Source organism: Leuciscus leuciscus (assembly GCF_965113295.1).
Source record: "Leuciscus leuciscus genome assembly, chromosome: 1".
Classification (NCBI taxonomy): Eukaryota; Metazoa; Chordata; class Actinopteri; order Cypriniformes; family Leuciscidae; genus Leuciscus; species Leuciscus leuciscus.
Window position 1 is genome coordinate 51,068,374 of NC_138725.1, and position 14,465 is coordinate 51,082,838.

Consider the following 14,465-nt stretch of genomic DNA (forward strand, 5'->3'; position numbering starts at 1 on the left):
CAGGCACTTTGAACAATGTTCAATTGCAGTAAGCAGATCAGCAAAGACTTCCCAAATTTACTGGCCTTTTTTGGTGGTTTTACTATTTATTTTAATTGCACAATAGTTCCTTACAGATTGTCAAACGTCATGCTATCATGTTAATCCAGAAACGTGTCTATTTGCTTATCTCCTGTTGGTGCTTTACATGAGACTGTCTATTATGTTAGCAGAAGGGGGGTAAAGGCAAAGAAAAGAGAGATGGATGGAATTTTTGTCAGGGGCTTTGGGGCTTTTAATAATTCTACGCTGTTTAAAAATGTATTATACCTGCATCAGGCTCTTCCCCAAATAAAACACGCTGCTCAAAGGACGATGGCCCACTTTACGCTCACACAGTCTCACATGGCAACATATTCATCTTTGTCTCTTAGCAAAAAGTATCTATTATTTGTGTTTTCATTTTGATAGTATAAAATTGTGTTTATGAGCTTCTCTAGTGGTCTGGTCTGTTTATAAACTTACTAAGCAATCATGTCTGCAACATTCTTATTTTCTCTTGTAGGCCTACATGTTTATTGCATCTGACACAGTAACATACAGAAGGCTGATATATTATGGTGTGGCTTGTTCCACTGACCAGCAGGATATATATCTGGAAGATTAAGGTTAAATAAGGAGCAGAGAATCTGGTATACATGCGGTTTATGAATTATTCAACTTTATGAGTCACTGAGTTTATCTTCTGCTGCACAGAACAGCATTACACACAGCAGCATTACTTCAGAATTCTTGATCGGCCCTGTGTTTGTATGTGCTCGTTTTAAACATCTCTTTGTCACCAATATATGCAGTCACACATTTCCACTTTGTTGTGAGATTTACATGTGACAGTTTTATGGGTGCACTGAACACTTGAATTTTGATTGATTTAATGACAATCTTTACACCACATATTCTCTGAATCTGAGCATAGTTGACCAAACTAATCTGTCAAAGAACGAATCATAGTTTAGGGGACCCAAATTCATTCATAACTCAATTTTGGCTAAATTTATATTTATTTTGTCTTTGTCGAGCAATGTAGTGAGATATCTTATTGACTTCTCTCTCTTTCTGTCTCTCTTTGGTTGACTGTGTGCTTTGTGTGTGTGCTGCTGTGTTAGATTAGTGTTGCATGCTTTAATAATGCACTAAGGGAGGGGTGTTTCTGCTTGGCAGCAGGAGAGAGGCTCTGACATTCAAAAACAGTCGCCTTGTGAACCCCAGCTGTGTGACAAGGCTGACACAACAGGGCTACAGCACACATCACAGCATACAGCACCACCATACCATCAACCCCATTCATAATCAATACATTATCCCCCGGTTTCACGGACAAGGCTTAAGCTATTCCCAGACTAAAATGCATGTTTGAGCTGTCTTAACTGAAAACAACTTGCACTGACGTAATATTAAAATATGTCAGTGCCATTGTTCCATCAAGTGCCATCAAGATGCACACCAGTAATGTTTTTTTCTAAGGCATGTTAAGAAAAGCTACTTAGATCTCCTAATTGAACTAAGGTCTAGTCCTGGCTTAATCTAAACCCTCTCTGTGCAACCGGGCCAAACATTCACAATATCAAGAGACAATTCATTAGGAAGATTAGTGTTAATGCAAGAATAAATTAATTAGATATACATATACATATATTTATCTTCTAAATGGGCCCACTAAAAGATACTGTTGTTTTAAATGTTTTAGCGATGTGCAAAATTCCTGTAGAGGATTTGATCAAGACAAATCCTGCTCATCATCTGTCTTAGAACTGACAGCTGCAGAAGCTGCTAGACTGTGTACAGTCACTAAATTGGCAGCTTTGATTTAGAAAGATAATGAGTCCTGGTTTTTTGTTTTGTGATTGATTCCTTTATAGAGATGTAGCTAGTCTTTATATAGCATTTAATTTGCATGTTTTTTTTTTTTTCTCTGTCCAGTTTGATTAATGAATTTAGGCCACAGTTTGGAGCTCTGACTCACCAATTATCAAGGTTGTTCATTTGGAATAGTTTAAGGGTAATTTTACAAATCATTAAATTAGCATGTTGCACAAAATAAAGGTATAAATTATAATCTGTCCACACATTGATCTGCATCAATTGTTGCCAAGCTAGCACTTGGCTGGTAGTGTCAATAACTTATTGAAATTTGAGTAGGAATTTGTTGAAAATCGACCACTCGTTTGTTTTATCTCATTTTTAATAGGCTACAAGTGTGTTATTGCAGGACCTATATGAATGTTTTTTTTTTTATATATATATATATATATTTTGTATTATAATAATTTTGTATTATCATAATTTATTTTACTTATATTCAATTTAGGGATTCATATTTTGAAATAATCAGTTTGACCCTTATAGCTGTCATGTTTCAGCACCATGGACAGCTGCATTGACAGGCGACTTCGAGGCGCTTCTGTCATTAGATCGGTGCTCTGTGAGTTTAGTGAAAGTCAAGATAAACACTTTGTTTGGTATTTCATTCGTTTCAGTTGTGTTTTCAAATAGTTTTTCAATAACAACAAAAGTTAGATTAGTATTGTGCACACACTGTGTAAGCCCTGTACACTCACTTTACTGCCGCTTAGTCTGACTGTTCAGAGATACATGAGAAAATAGTCTGTCAGCCGCTGTTGATCTGTTGACTGGAGGCTGGTGCCTGCTGGAGCTCTTGACCCCCCGGGCTCTTCTGAATCTGGACTGACGCTAAACGCATCACATACGGTTGATCACAGGCGTGCTGGTTCAGACAGCGAACAGCCTGCTGCACATGATCAAGGGATGAGCAGAGATCCAGACCAGAGCAGAGTCTCTCCCGTGAAGTTCACCTTTTTTCTATTTCGCAGCAGTAGCAGGCTGTGTGATATTGTGGTATTCATGGTATTTATGATTCTGGAGCGATAGATAGATCTCTGGATAGAATTGGGCATTTAGGAGGACCAGTGATGTAAATACAGTACTCTTCTGCTTACCTCTTCCAGTGATATCTAATAGGTACATGGGCACTGTAAGGTCGCGCGGGTCTATTGATTTTTGCACTCGCAAAACAACCGCGCCCTAAACGGTTTACTCTAAACCGAATTGCTCTTGAGGTTAGCCTATACTCACTCACTCACTCTCACACCCGCTTTTTTTTTAAACGCGTGGATGTAGCCTACTAAACATTTAGCCATGTGCATAGTAGGCATAGGCATATGCATGTACTACTTCCATACTGCATGCTTTTAGTATTTACAGTAACAAATTTGTATGTATCAAATAAGATGGTATAATAACATTCTACAATTAGTGACACAGGCTACACTTTGAAGCTGTCAAATATAATCTCTAAAATGCCATCCCGTATGCTTGTAACATCTATTTTGTTACGGTAATTTTGTGTAAAGTACCCTACTGATGTAAAATTCACAGCTGCCATTTTTATGGCAATATTATATCTATTTTTTATTTAATTTATTTTATTTTTAATTAAAAATGGTGGGTGGGTGGGTGAGTTGAAGAGGGAGAGTTGTCAGCTGTACTGATGGGAAATCTCCTTCTATTAATTCCGAAATGTCTGCGTCCAAGATTAGCCTGTCGGTCCTCGCCCTGCGTGTCCTCGCTAAGCGCATCCGTTCCCGAGAGACGCACGTTTGAATGCGCAGCTGTCTCCCGGCGCTCACATCCCGACCACTTGCACTAACAGCCCATAACCTGACAACGCGTTGTCAGTTTTGTTACGTTCCGTTATCAAAGCTGCACAATCACTCTTTTCATGTGGTAAAGGCAGGTGAGCTGAGAACACATTCAGTAGTGGCTGAAGGTACAGGTACAGACTGGAGTTGGGAGGATAAATTAGTCAGTGGGGTGCGTGCGCGTGCGTGCGTCATGCGCTGCAAGAAGAACTGGCCAGAGCGCTAAATTGATCAGTGGCACATTATAGCTTTAGCTTGCCAGCTGATCGGAGCTAACTGTTTCGTTCGGCTTGTGTTTCACAAGCTGATATCCTGCGAGCCCCCACCCCACATTCGTTCTCAGCTGCCTCCTCCCCCTCTTTTTTGTCCTCAGGGGCGCTTGACGGAGAGTAACGAGGCTAACAGACAGCTCAACATTGGCAGAAATAAGAAATAGAGGGATCCGAGTCTTCTCACGAACGGATTGCCTTCGGGGAAGATGAGCAGATCCTACGCGGCCCAGAGCCCAGTGCCGAGAAGCAAGAGCGGCTATGGGGACCCGAAGATGTCGCCGTTGTCCCCTCGCGATTGATGCTTCTACTTTCTGTCAATGTGTCCCTTCATTGGATTTTACGACGGTTGGATTGGTTCTTTTGCACTTAAAATGCCAGTAATGGCTCTGGTGAAAAGGATGACACCTTACTAGTGAGCACAGGAGGAAAAAAAAATCAATCGATACTTGTGATGATCTATTTTTGCATCCGAACAATGTGTCGTAAAGAAGAGGAAAACAGAATTAATATCGGATCTCGTGCATCTGTCTGTAGCAGAGATGCAAATCCATGCGAGTAAACGTGAGCGCGAGGTGACCGAAGGCAGATTATAGCTACTGTGCCAAATATTGCGGATGTTGCGAAATAAATAAATAATCATGTTTTTTTTATCATATTTCCCTCTGTTTTAAATAGATATCCATACTGTGATAATCAGAATGAACAGTTAAAACTGAACTAAAACGATTGTTTTAAATGTTTTCATTTCTGTTCACTTGGTTATCACAGCTAGATCGTATAGCCTAAATGATTGTAGCTATGATAATTACAACCTGAATTTTCAAGGAAAATCACGGGAAAGAGTCCGCTCTGGAAAATGAGGATGGAGCCACAGAAAACGAGAGATGTACTCAAGAATGACATGGCCGTGGAAATATGTTGATTTAGGACATACAATGAGGTGATGATGGACCATTTTGTGTGCTGAAGTGTGAAACGAACCTGAACTGCAAAATATAAGGCACGCTAATTTGCTCCATTTTGTTTGTTTGTTTTTTGTTCGTTTTATTTTTCGTTTTTGCCTAAAATTTAACCATCAGCTCCTGGAGTCTACCGCGTCACATATAGCCTACACGCCAGGAAGACAAATGTGTACTCCAGTTATACACGTATTAAGTTTTGAAGCAGATGGGATGTAATGTGGTGTGGTCGCGTTGAATATTCGCCCCCTTTTTTCCTGCTTCGTGAAGACTGGCATTTGGAGTCTATAGAATGGCTCGGTTCGGAGATGAGGTGCCGTCCAGGTATGGCGGAGGACCGGGACATGCTCAAGGAGGACCCGGCCGCGGCGGCAGCAGGCAGGGTGGCCCGCCGGGTCAGAGAATGTACAAGCAGTCAATGGCCCAGCGAGCCAGAACTATGGCCCTGTACAACCCTATACCGGTGCGACAAAACTGCTTCACTGTCAACCGATCTCTGTTCATCTTCAGCGAGGACAACTTTGTGAGAAAATACGCCAAAAAGATCACCGAATGGCCATATCCTTTAAAACCCAGTAAGTGAGTACCTTGGGGCCTCCAGTTGCAGGTATAGTGCACTTGAGTATGGCATATGTAAGGTCACTTGAACATGCCAAAACACGATAACGATGAATCACATTACTGCAGGTTTAATGATGGCTGTGTATATAAAAAAATATAATAAAAAAATGCGCGGGAGGTCATGATTTTAGTGGGACTTTTCATTTGAGTGTTTTCAGCTATTCATATGTCAAGCTATTTCGGTGTACGAGATGGATTGAGTCTATATCTGGTGTGTGTTCGCTGAGTTACGCACGGGTGTGAGGTGAGCTTTGCTGTGTGACGATAGCGGGCGGCGCTGTGGCTCGCGGAGGCTTGCTGATGTCAGCATGTGCAGTCTCTCAGCTCGGTCTCGTTCGAGAGAAAGCGATGGTGAAAAGGGAGAGGTGAGGGGAGGGGGAAAGCCACCATTTCCCATATTCTAAGAGCTCCAGGAGGATACGGGATATGTATGTACTTGCATTTTTCATAGCCTCGTTTTTAAAGACAAAAAGCAAAGGTTTAGTCTGCAGAGAAGAGGAAGTTGTTTAAGCTATATCACACAAGCAGTTATACAAGGCCGCAGGTAATCAAAGCAGTGCTGATGTTCAATACAGCATGACTGTGAGCGTGACATTGTTTTTATACAACAGCTAGGAAACATGAAGCATACTTTATAATGAGGAACTAGTGTTTCAGACAAAAATAGGCTAGTTATCTCATTATTAGTTTATGCCAACACATAGTTCCAAAAAAATCAAGCTTTGTGTCATATGTGAAATGACACGACTACTTCCAAAATCCCATACTGTTGGAGTATGTACTGCATTTAATGAAGAACTTTTTTTTTTACTGATAAAGTATGATTTATATATGCATGTGTCATGACATCAACCACATTTACAATTGTGGCAACTTTTCTCCCATGGCCCTAAGAGACAAGTAAAGTGTCTATCAAATTTTATATATATATATATTTAATATATTTATTTATAATATTTTTCACCCAGTGTTTTATTAACACAAATTAGGACATACTTGTTTTCGTATACTAAGACACTGTTACATAAAACCTGCACCTTAGGAATGCTTTATGTACGTAGGTTTGAGTTATGTGTGAGTTTTCCTGAAACATGCACTTGGCTTGTTTATTAGTAGACCAGTTTTATAGTTGTATACTATGTGTATTTATTGTTGAAAATGAAAAACTATTGTCATCATGTGCTCATGACACCCCTTTGGAAGGGATTTGGCAAACTTGTTCAAAAGCAGGGCATGTAAGATGCAATGAGCAGATGCATTGAATATGCATTTTTGACTTGGTATGTCCTGAGAAGGCCATGTTTCACCCCAGATAGTTCACTGAAGCTTCCATCGAAGAGGGTCCACTTTATTGTTACATTAGATTGGATGCCCCAGTATAATGGCAGAACAACCCTATAAACACTAGTGTTTAATTTTTATAAATCTTTAGTTACTGGAAAAAGGCAGAAGTTGTTCACTCCCTGCCTTTTCTAATAGGTCTCTTAGGATTTAAAATCACTATATGTGCACAGAACTGCACCCACACACACTTCTCTTTTGACACTGTATTTTAAACTACCAGAGCTTTCAGTGACCTTTAACATTGCACTCGACCTGAAAGCCACTCTTTCTATAAGCCTCATTCTTCTGATTTATCTCACGGAAACATCTAATGAGGCCTTGTGATCCAAAGTCCTTAACTTCTCTGCTTTTTCAGAAGTGTTTTTCAGATGCCCACAGTATAGCAACCTTTTTAATATTTACAATTCGCCGTGATTTGTATCTTAAGTTGCTGATAAAAAACATTATGCATTTTAGAATTACAAAGTTGAAGAGTGTGCCGCATGTGAATGTAGATTAGATGAGAAGATCAATGTATGGTTACCAAGCATTGCATCCTTTCTTTCACTCCTCTCTGTAGAGATAATGGAACTCTAAAAAGACATTGTCTCAGCCTCTTTTCGTTTATGGGCCGCGTCTCTGCACTGTAAATGGAATGTAACCTTATAGCTGTATTTTCTAATTTTAGTTTCATTGACAAATATGAAACTGCAGCCTATCTGGAGTGCAGATAAGTATGCTTTATCTATCCGATGAGACCTTTAATATGTGCTCAGCTGGTTGTCTTAAACATGTTAAAACATGCATCTAGTCATGAAACATTTTTGTACTTGTGGTCTCATTTTAGTAATAGAAGCGCATGAATGTTTTCAATCACAAATAAGTTGTCTGAATGTTCTGAACTCATAATTAAACCGTCAGATCTAGTTTACCACCAATACATGACAGATAGAAACGAATGAGAAATTAATGATATAAAACTATAAATAGATGATTTTAGAGAAGGCAGAAAGAGTGGTTGAGTGGACACCAGAGGGAGACAGACTGATAGAGAGAAGTTGTCTTGAGTCGTGAGCCCTTGCAGTTTTCTTCCATGTGTAGAAGCAGTGATCTACATTCAGTCTGCAGAATTTCAATTATTTATTCCCCCTTTCTTTCCCTTTCTCTCTCAATTCCTCTTTCTCCCTCATTTTTTTCTAGTGAACTACTATTTGCTTGACTGGCATACAATTGTTTCAATGATGAAAAATAGCAGCATTCAAATCGAGCTACTTGTGTGTTAGAAGGTGCTGACATATCCAGATCTACCACACGTGTTTCATAGAATCATGGTACAATCTGGCCGTTTTCTTCTCTTTTTGTCATTTTTTTTGATAAAGGTCATTTTTGATCAAGCACCTGCTGAAGTTATGTGCGCACACTACTTTGAATTGACAATCTGGTAACACACACACACACACACACACACACACACACACACACACACACACACACACACACACACACACACACACACACACACACACACACACACACACACACACACACACACACACACACACACACACGCATGTGTTCTCATGTTTTATCGGGACTTTCCATATATCCTTATACTGTACAAACTGTAGATTCTTTCCAGTAACCCTACCCATCACAGAAAAGGTTTTTGCATTTTTACATTTTCAAAAAACATCACTTTAGTATGATTTATAATCTGTTTTAATCATGGGGATAGAAAAACCACAAGGACAAGAATGTCAGATTTTCAGACATTTTGTCCCCATAACTTGGGACCACACACACACACATTTTCTAACATATCAAACCTATTTTTTTTATTTTTTTATCACAAGCGTGTCCCTTGCTCTCTCCTTTTCTGAGGTTCTCGTCAGGCTAAAAATAGCGGTGGACTGAAAGAGAAGTTCTCAATGGCATGTTCTCCTTCCCTCCTGCTTTTCTGCCTCCTTGGAGTCAGTCCTCTGTTGTATGCATACAGATGGGCCACAGACAGGCATCGCTGTCTAACCGCAACTCCATGCCAGTTTGGAGGAGAAATGGGGACTGTAGTTTTGTAAGAGGGCTACATAGTGTCTTTAAAATAAAACTGTGATAGAAAAGAGGACGGGCCTCTTAGACCATTGAATATGCAGTTTTTAGTGCAGGCATGTCATATTTGCTAAAACAAAATTATTATGTCTATTCTGCAGAATCTGGAGAATTATAAGCAACTTATTTAAAGTAGTTATGTATGTGCTATTGCTGGATTATAATATTGACACTTCCTCGCAGTTTATGTTTATTAATTCTAACTCTTTGTAATAACTTGTGTCTTATTTGTTTTCATTATGTTTGTGTATTTGCACAAATGTGTACAATACAATACAACTATTTAGTTACCAACATTCTACAGTTGTGAAACACAAACAATGTGGTTACAGTAATTGTTACTCGCGGTTTTATGTTGTACGTAGACTGTATGTATACTGCACATGTGTGTATGTCTTATCTGGACATATACATACATGTGTGATCTAATATGAAAGAGATATTCAGAGAACTGAAGGAAAAAAGGAGAAAGGCTTTAAAAAGTGTAGAGACACTGACTTAAAAAAAAAAGGATGAAGGGAAGTCGGTTGGAATACATTTAGGAATAACAGAGTGACAGGGAGAGAGACTGCCTGCCTGACTGTAAATTATTTAGGATGCAGGCATAGTTGCACACACCTAAATGCAAATATACAACAAGGCAACAGTAAAGCTTATGGTTTTCACTTAAAATTGTGACAAACCCTATAATTTAATTTTATAACACGCATCACATAATTAGATCATTAGCACAGGCTTCATTGGATGTTTCAGATCTTCTTCTCCCCTGGTTCATAGCATCACAACATGTTCCTGTGTGTCTTAACACTGTGTATGATGGGATATGACTGGACGATAAGATTGTCCCTTCATTTTAGATCCTCTCTTCCATTTGGGCAGCAGGGAGTTAAATGTGTCATCCTACATTCATTCACACAACCGTCACTGTCTCTGCCTCTGCCAGTCAGTCCCTCTCTCTGTGTGTTTTGGCATGATTGTAAAATAGAGAAATATTGGATTGGGTAAGGATTCAGTCATATATAATGTGTTTGAAGGGAATTAATCTCATACATCCATGGGACCATTTAGTTAAAAGTACTGGTAATAATACATAGATTCTGGCACATTTTGGTGCATAGTGAACTGCTTTAGGGAGTTCAATATGAACCCAATTATTATTTTTTTATTATTATTTTTTAGTTCACCCAAAAATGAAAACTCTGTCATCATTTACTCACCTTCATGTCGTTTCAAACCCATAAGAATTTTGTTCATTTTTGATTCATATGGATTACGTTTACAGTGTACAGTTTTTATGAAGTTTTGTAATTGTTTTAGTTACATGGACTTTCAGCGGAGAGACAGAAATCTCTCAGGTTTCATTAAAATATCTTCATCTGTGTTTCGAAGATTAACAAAAGTCTTATGGGTTTGGAACATGCATGAAGGTGAATAACTGGTGACAGAATTTTCATTTTGTGGTGAACTAACTCTTTAATGTTTAGGAATTGATGACATCTATTCTACAGATTGCTAGATAGGGTGTTTTAAACTTTGTGATGCCTAAATAAAATGTATGTGTTAAAAGTATATTAAAAGTTTGGGATCAGTCTTTTTTTTTTTTTTTAAAGAAATTAATACATTCAGCAAAGATGCATTAAATTGATTAAAAGTGACATTCAATTTATAGTGTTATAAAAGATTTCTGATTAAAATACATGCTGTTCTTTTGAATGTTCAATTCTATTCAGAAATGTCTCCTGAGCAGCAAATCATCACATTAGAATGATTTCTGAAGGATCATGTGACTCTGAAGACTGGAGTAATGATGCTGAAAATTCAGCTTGACAAAATATATGAAAATCTAAAACAGTTAGTTTAAATTGTAGTGATATTTCACAATATTGCTGTTTGTACTGCATTTTTTAACAAATGCAGCCTTTTTGAGCAGAAGATACTTGTTTAAAAAAAACTTTGTGTTAACACTGTTGTTTTAAACTGCTCACATTTTGATTTTACTTTGCTTCACACAAAGGTGGATAGAAACGTCTAGTGAGAAAGTGTACAACAACATTTCTGAAAATGAATGTCTACATGTGAAATTTTAAATGGCATTCAAGTCACATTTTGGCATGAGACCTTTTGTTTTCAAATTATAAGAGCACCAGTCTTGTTGTTTCAGCTAAGCAATGTGTGTATATGTGCATGTTTGTGTTTGCCTTCCAGGTCTAATCTGGTGGTTTCATACCTTCTAATGTCTGGGTCTAAATGAGTGTAGTCACCCGTAGTGTTGCAGCCTCACACTGCTCAGCTGCTGCCGCAGACCGGCAGACGGGGCTACAAAACCCACTAGTTAAAACGCTTTCACTCCTCCACGTGCACAAGCTTGTAATCTAGAGAAATCCGGAATTCTTTACCTGTCTGCCTTTGCTTACTCACCCTCATACTATGTAAGGACTGAGGCGTTTCAGTGAAAAGCATGGAATATATCATGCAAGTGGTCCATACGATTTCTAAAGCCTTCTGAAATCATTTAATGCCTTTGTGTAAGGAACAGACATTTTAAACAATTTTTATAATACTTTTATTGTGCTTTTGTGTCCTTTTTGAGGCTTGAAAGTTCCAGTCAAATTCACTGTAATTGCATGGAAAAAGAGCAACCAGTAAAAATCTTCAAAATCCTCTTATTTTTTCCCTTAGAAGAAAGTCAGTCATACAGATCTGGAATAACATTGACTTTCCCTTTAATTAATTTTTCAAAATGACATTTGCCTTTGTGTTGATATGTACAGTATGTCAATGTACAAAGTAGCAGGTGTGTATATTCAGTTGTTTTATTGGCATTGCTAGCATTGCTCTTCACTACCCACTCATGTTTTTTCCTCTTTCTCTCTGGTTCTGTATCTTGTGTTCTAGTAGTGAATTATTCAGTTCTGTGGCTGGGTGGTATGTGTGTGTGTATATGTGTGTGTGATGCTGACTTGGGAGAAATCTATTTTGGGTGCAGAGTGAGGAAAAAAATGTGGTGGCTTGAATTTTCATGTTGGTGCTCGTGTCACATGTTGCTACTGCTAATGCTGTTGCCACTGACACACACACACACACACACACACACACACACACACACACACGCACACACCTTTACCTAATACCTTCCCTCTACCAGATACACACACAAAAACATAATACTGATACCACCACTCTCTGCACGCTGCTATAGCTTCTCAAGTTGTTGTAAAATATGTTATTTATACAAGCCTCATTTATTATATTATAATTATAATATATATATATATATAAAATAGCAGAGTAAGGGCCATAGTAGTATCTGCACGCTGCTATAGCTTCTCAAGTTGTTGTAAAATATGTTATTTATACAAACCTCATTTATTATATTATAATTGCATATTATTATATTATACACTGCTGTTCAGAATGTGGGGTTGGGGATTGTTTTGTTTTTTTTGAGGTCTCATGCTCACCTGGGCTGCATTTATTTGATCAATAATACGGTAAAAAGAGAAATATTGCAAAATATTGTTACAATGTAAAATAACTGTTTTATATTTTCAAATATTTTCAAATAAAATAAAAATTCCTGTGATGTCAAAGCTGAATTTTCAGCATCATTACTCCAGTCTTCAGTCATGATCCTTCAGAAATCATTATAATATGCTGATTTGCTGCTCAAGAAACATTTCTTATTATTATCAAAGAGAAGTTAAAGTTAAAGACTGTTGTGCTGCTTATTTTTTGGCGAACTGATATTTTTTCAGAATATTTTGAATAGAAACTAAAAGAAAACATTGATTTGAAATACAAAGTCTTTACTCGTTTATAAATGTAACTTCTTGAATTTAATGCATCCTTTAAAGGGATAGTTCACTTTGAAATTAATTTTTGGTATGTTTTAGCTTACCTCAAGGGCATCCAAGATGTAGGTGTCTTTTTTTCCGCAGTAGTTTCAATTTTGATATTTTTAGGTCAAACCGTTCTTGCCTGTCAGTCATATAATGCAGGTCTATGGTCACTGTCTCAAAGAGCATGCACAGAGTCCAAATTAAAACAATTCCCCGTCGTCCAAATTAAACAATTCCCCATCGTAAGTACACATTGATGGCCTAAGACACGAAACGAGCGGTTTGTGTGAGAATATATGAGGGCGGGTATAGACTGCGAAACCGTTGCCAAGACGACATCTATTGTATATATCTATACCCGCCCGCGCTCTCAGATCACTTGGACGTGGCTGAGTTCAAGAGGTAAAAACGATATAAAAACTGTTCGTTTTCTCACACAAACCGCTCGTTTCGTGTCTTAGGCCATCAATGTGTACTTACGATGGGGAATTGTTTAATTTGGATGACGGGGAATTGTTTTAATTTGGACTCTGTGGATGCTGTTTGAGACAAGTGACCATCGACCTGCATTATATGACTGACAGACAAGAACGGTTTGACCTAAAAATATCAAAATTGAAACTACTGCGGAAAAAAAGACACCTACATCTTGGATGCCCTTGAGGTAAGCTAAAACATACCAAAATTTAATTTCAAAGTGAACTATCCCTTTAAATAACATTTTAAATGTATATTTACAATATATGTTGTTTTATATATTTAGTCTCCCAACACAGTCGGACAATAACAATCTGTTTTTCATGTATATGCTGTACTAGCCGTTGAGGCCAAAGGGTAAATATGTACTTTGAATAACCTCCCAATACATAAATTAACATGTTTGAGTGATTATTATAAGAAGGCTGATAAAGGCATTAAGGGAAAAGTGTTGCATAGTAATTCCTATAAAGATAATAGCCTACTGGACTTTTCAGTCATGCGTTTATACTGCTTAAACACACACACACATAAATGGTATGATTGCTAATCCTGTCCTAACAGACTGATTTCTGAGCACTAGGGTATATAAGGGGTAAATGAGCGATTAAAGTGAGGGGACGAGTGTTAGCGCTTGTAACTACATGACTATCTTTCATAGCTGCATAAAGAGAAGGAAAAACGCTGCTGTTTCTAGTTAATAAATTATTCAGGCTGCAGCTCCAGATTGCAAGAGATAGAATTAGAAAAGCAAACAGCCTGGGACCTTACAGCCAGATGAGGAAATCAATACATATTTACATTTCACTGGCTGGGCTTCTCTGGTCGCTCTGAAGAGTTCTACGCCATCTATTACTGCTAATTACCACACTAGTGATTCTCACACATATACACTCACTAACTGACTGACATGCCCACTGAGTCGCTCATGTACTCTATTAGTGGATTAGCGTGCAGTATAACTGTCTGTCTGATTGCTTCAACTCATTCGGCTTCTGTGTGTGATAAGTTCTGATGTGTCTAGTCAGCCATTTTGATACCGCTGCTTGTATAGGATTTTGTAGTTTGCAACTCTTCAATAAAAGCAAGTAGTGGTGGGGAATGCTTGATGAGCCAAATTTGACTTACTGTACATTTTAATTGCAAGGGAACATCTACAATTCTGCAATT

At 38.1% G+C, this 14,465-nt stretch overlaps 1 protein-coding gene across 12 annotated transcripts in view; it reads left to right on the top strand.

Annotated features, from left to right (window-relative positions):
• Window positions 1–3,902: 3,902 nt before the first annotated feature.
• cacna1aa (calcium channel, voltage-dependent, P/Q type, alpha 1A subunit, a) overlaps window positions 3,903–14,465 on the top strand; it is a 119,648-nt gene continuing 109,085 nt past the window's right edge. For 10 of the 12 annotated variants that reach the window (XM_082138191.1, XM_082138198.1, XM_082138192.1 and 7 more), the window contains exon 1: window positions 3,903–5,486. In XM_082138191.1, the coding sequence (XP_081994317.1) occupies window positions 5,222–5,486 (265 nt within the window). In that variant the 5' untranslated portion in view covers window positions 3,903–5,221. The remainder of the gene's footprint in view (window positions 5,487–14,465) is intronic. The other 2 variants (XM_082138196.1, XM_082138199.1) reach the window with 1 other exon arrangement.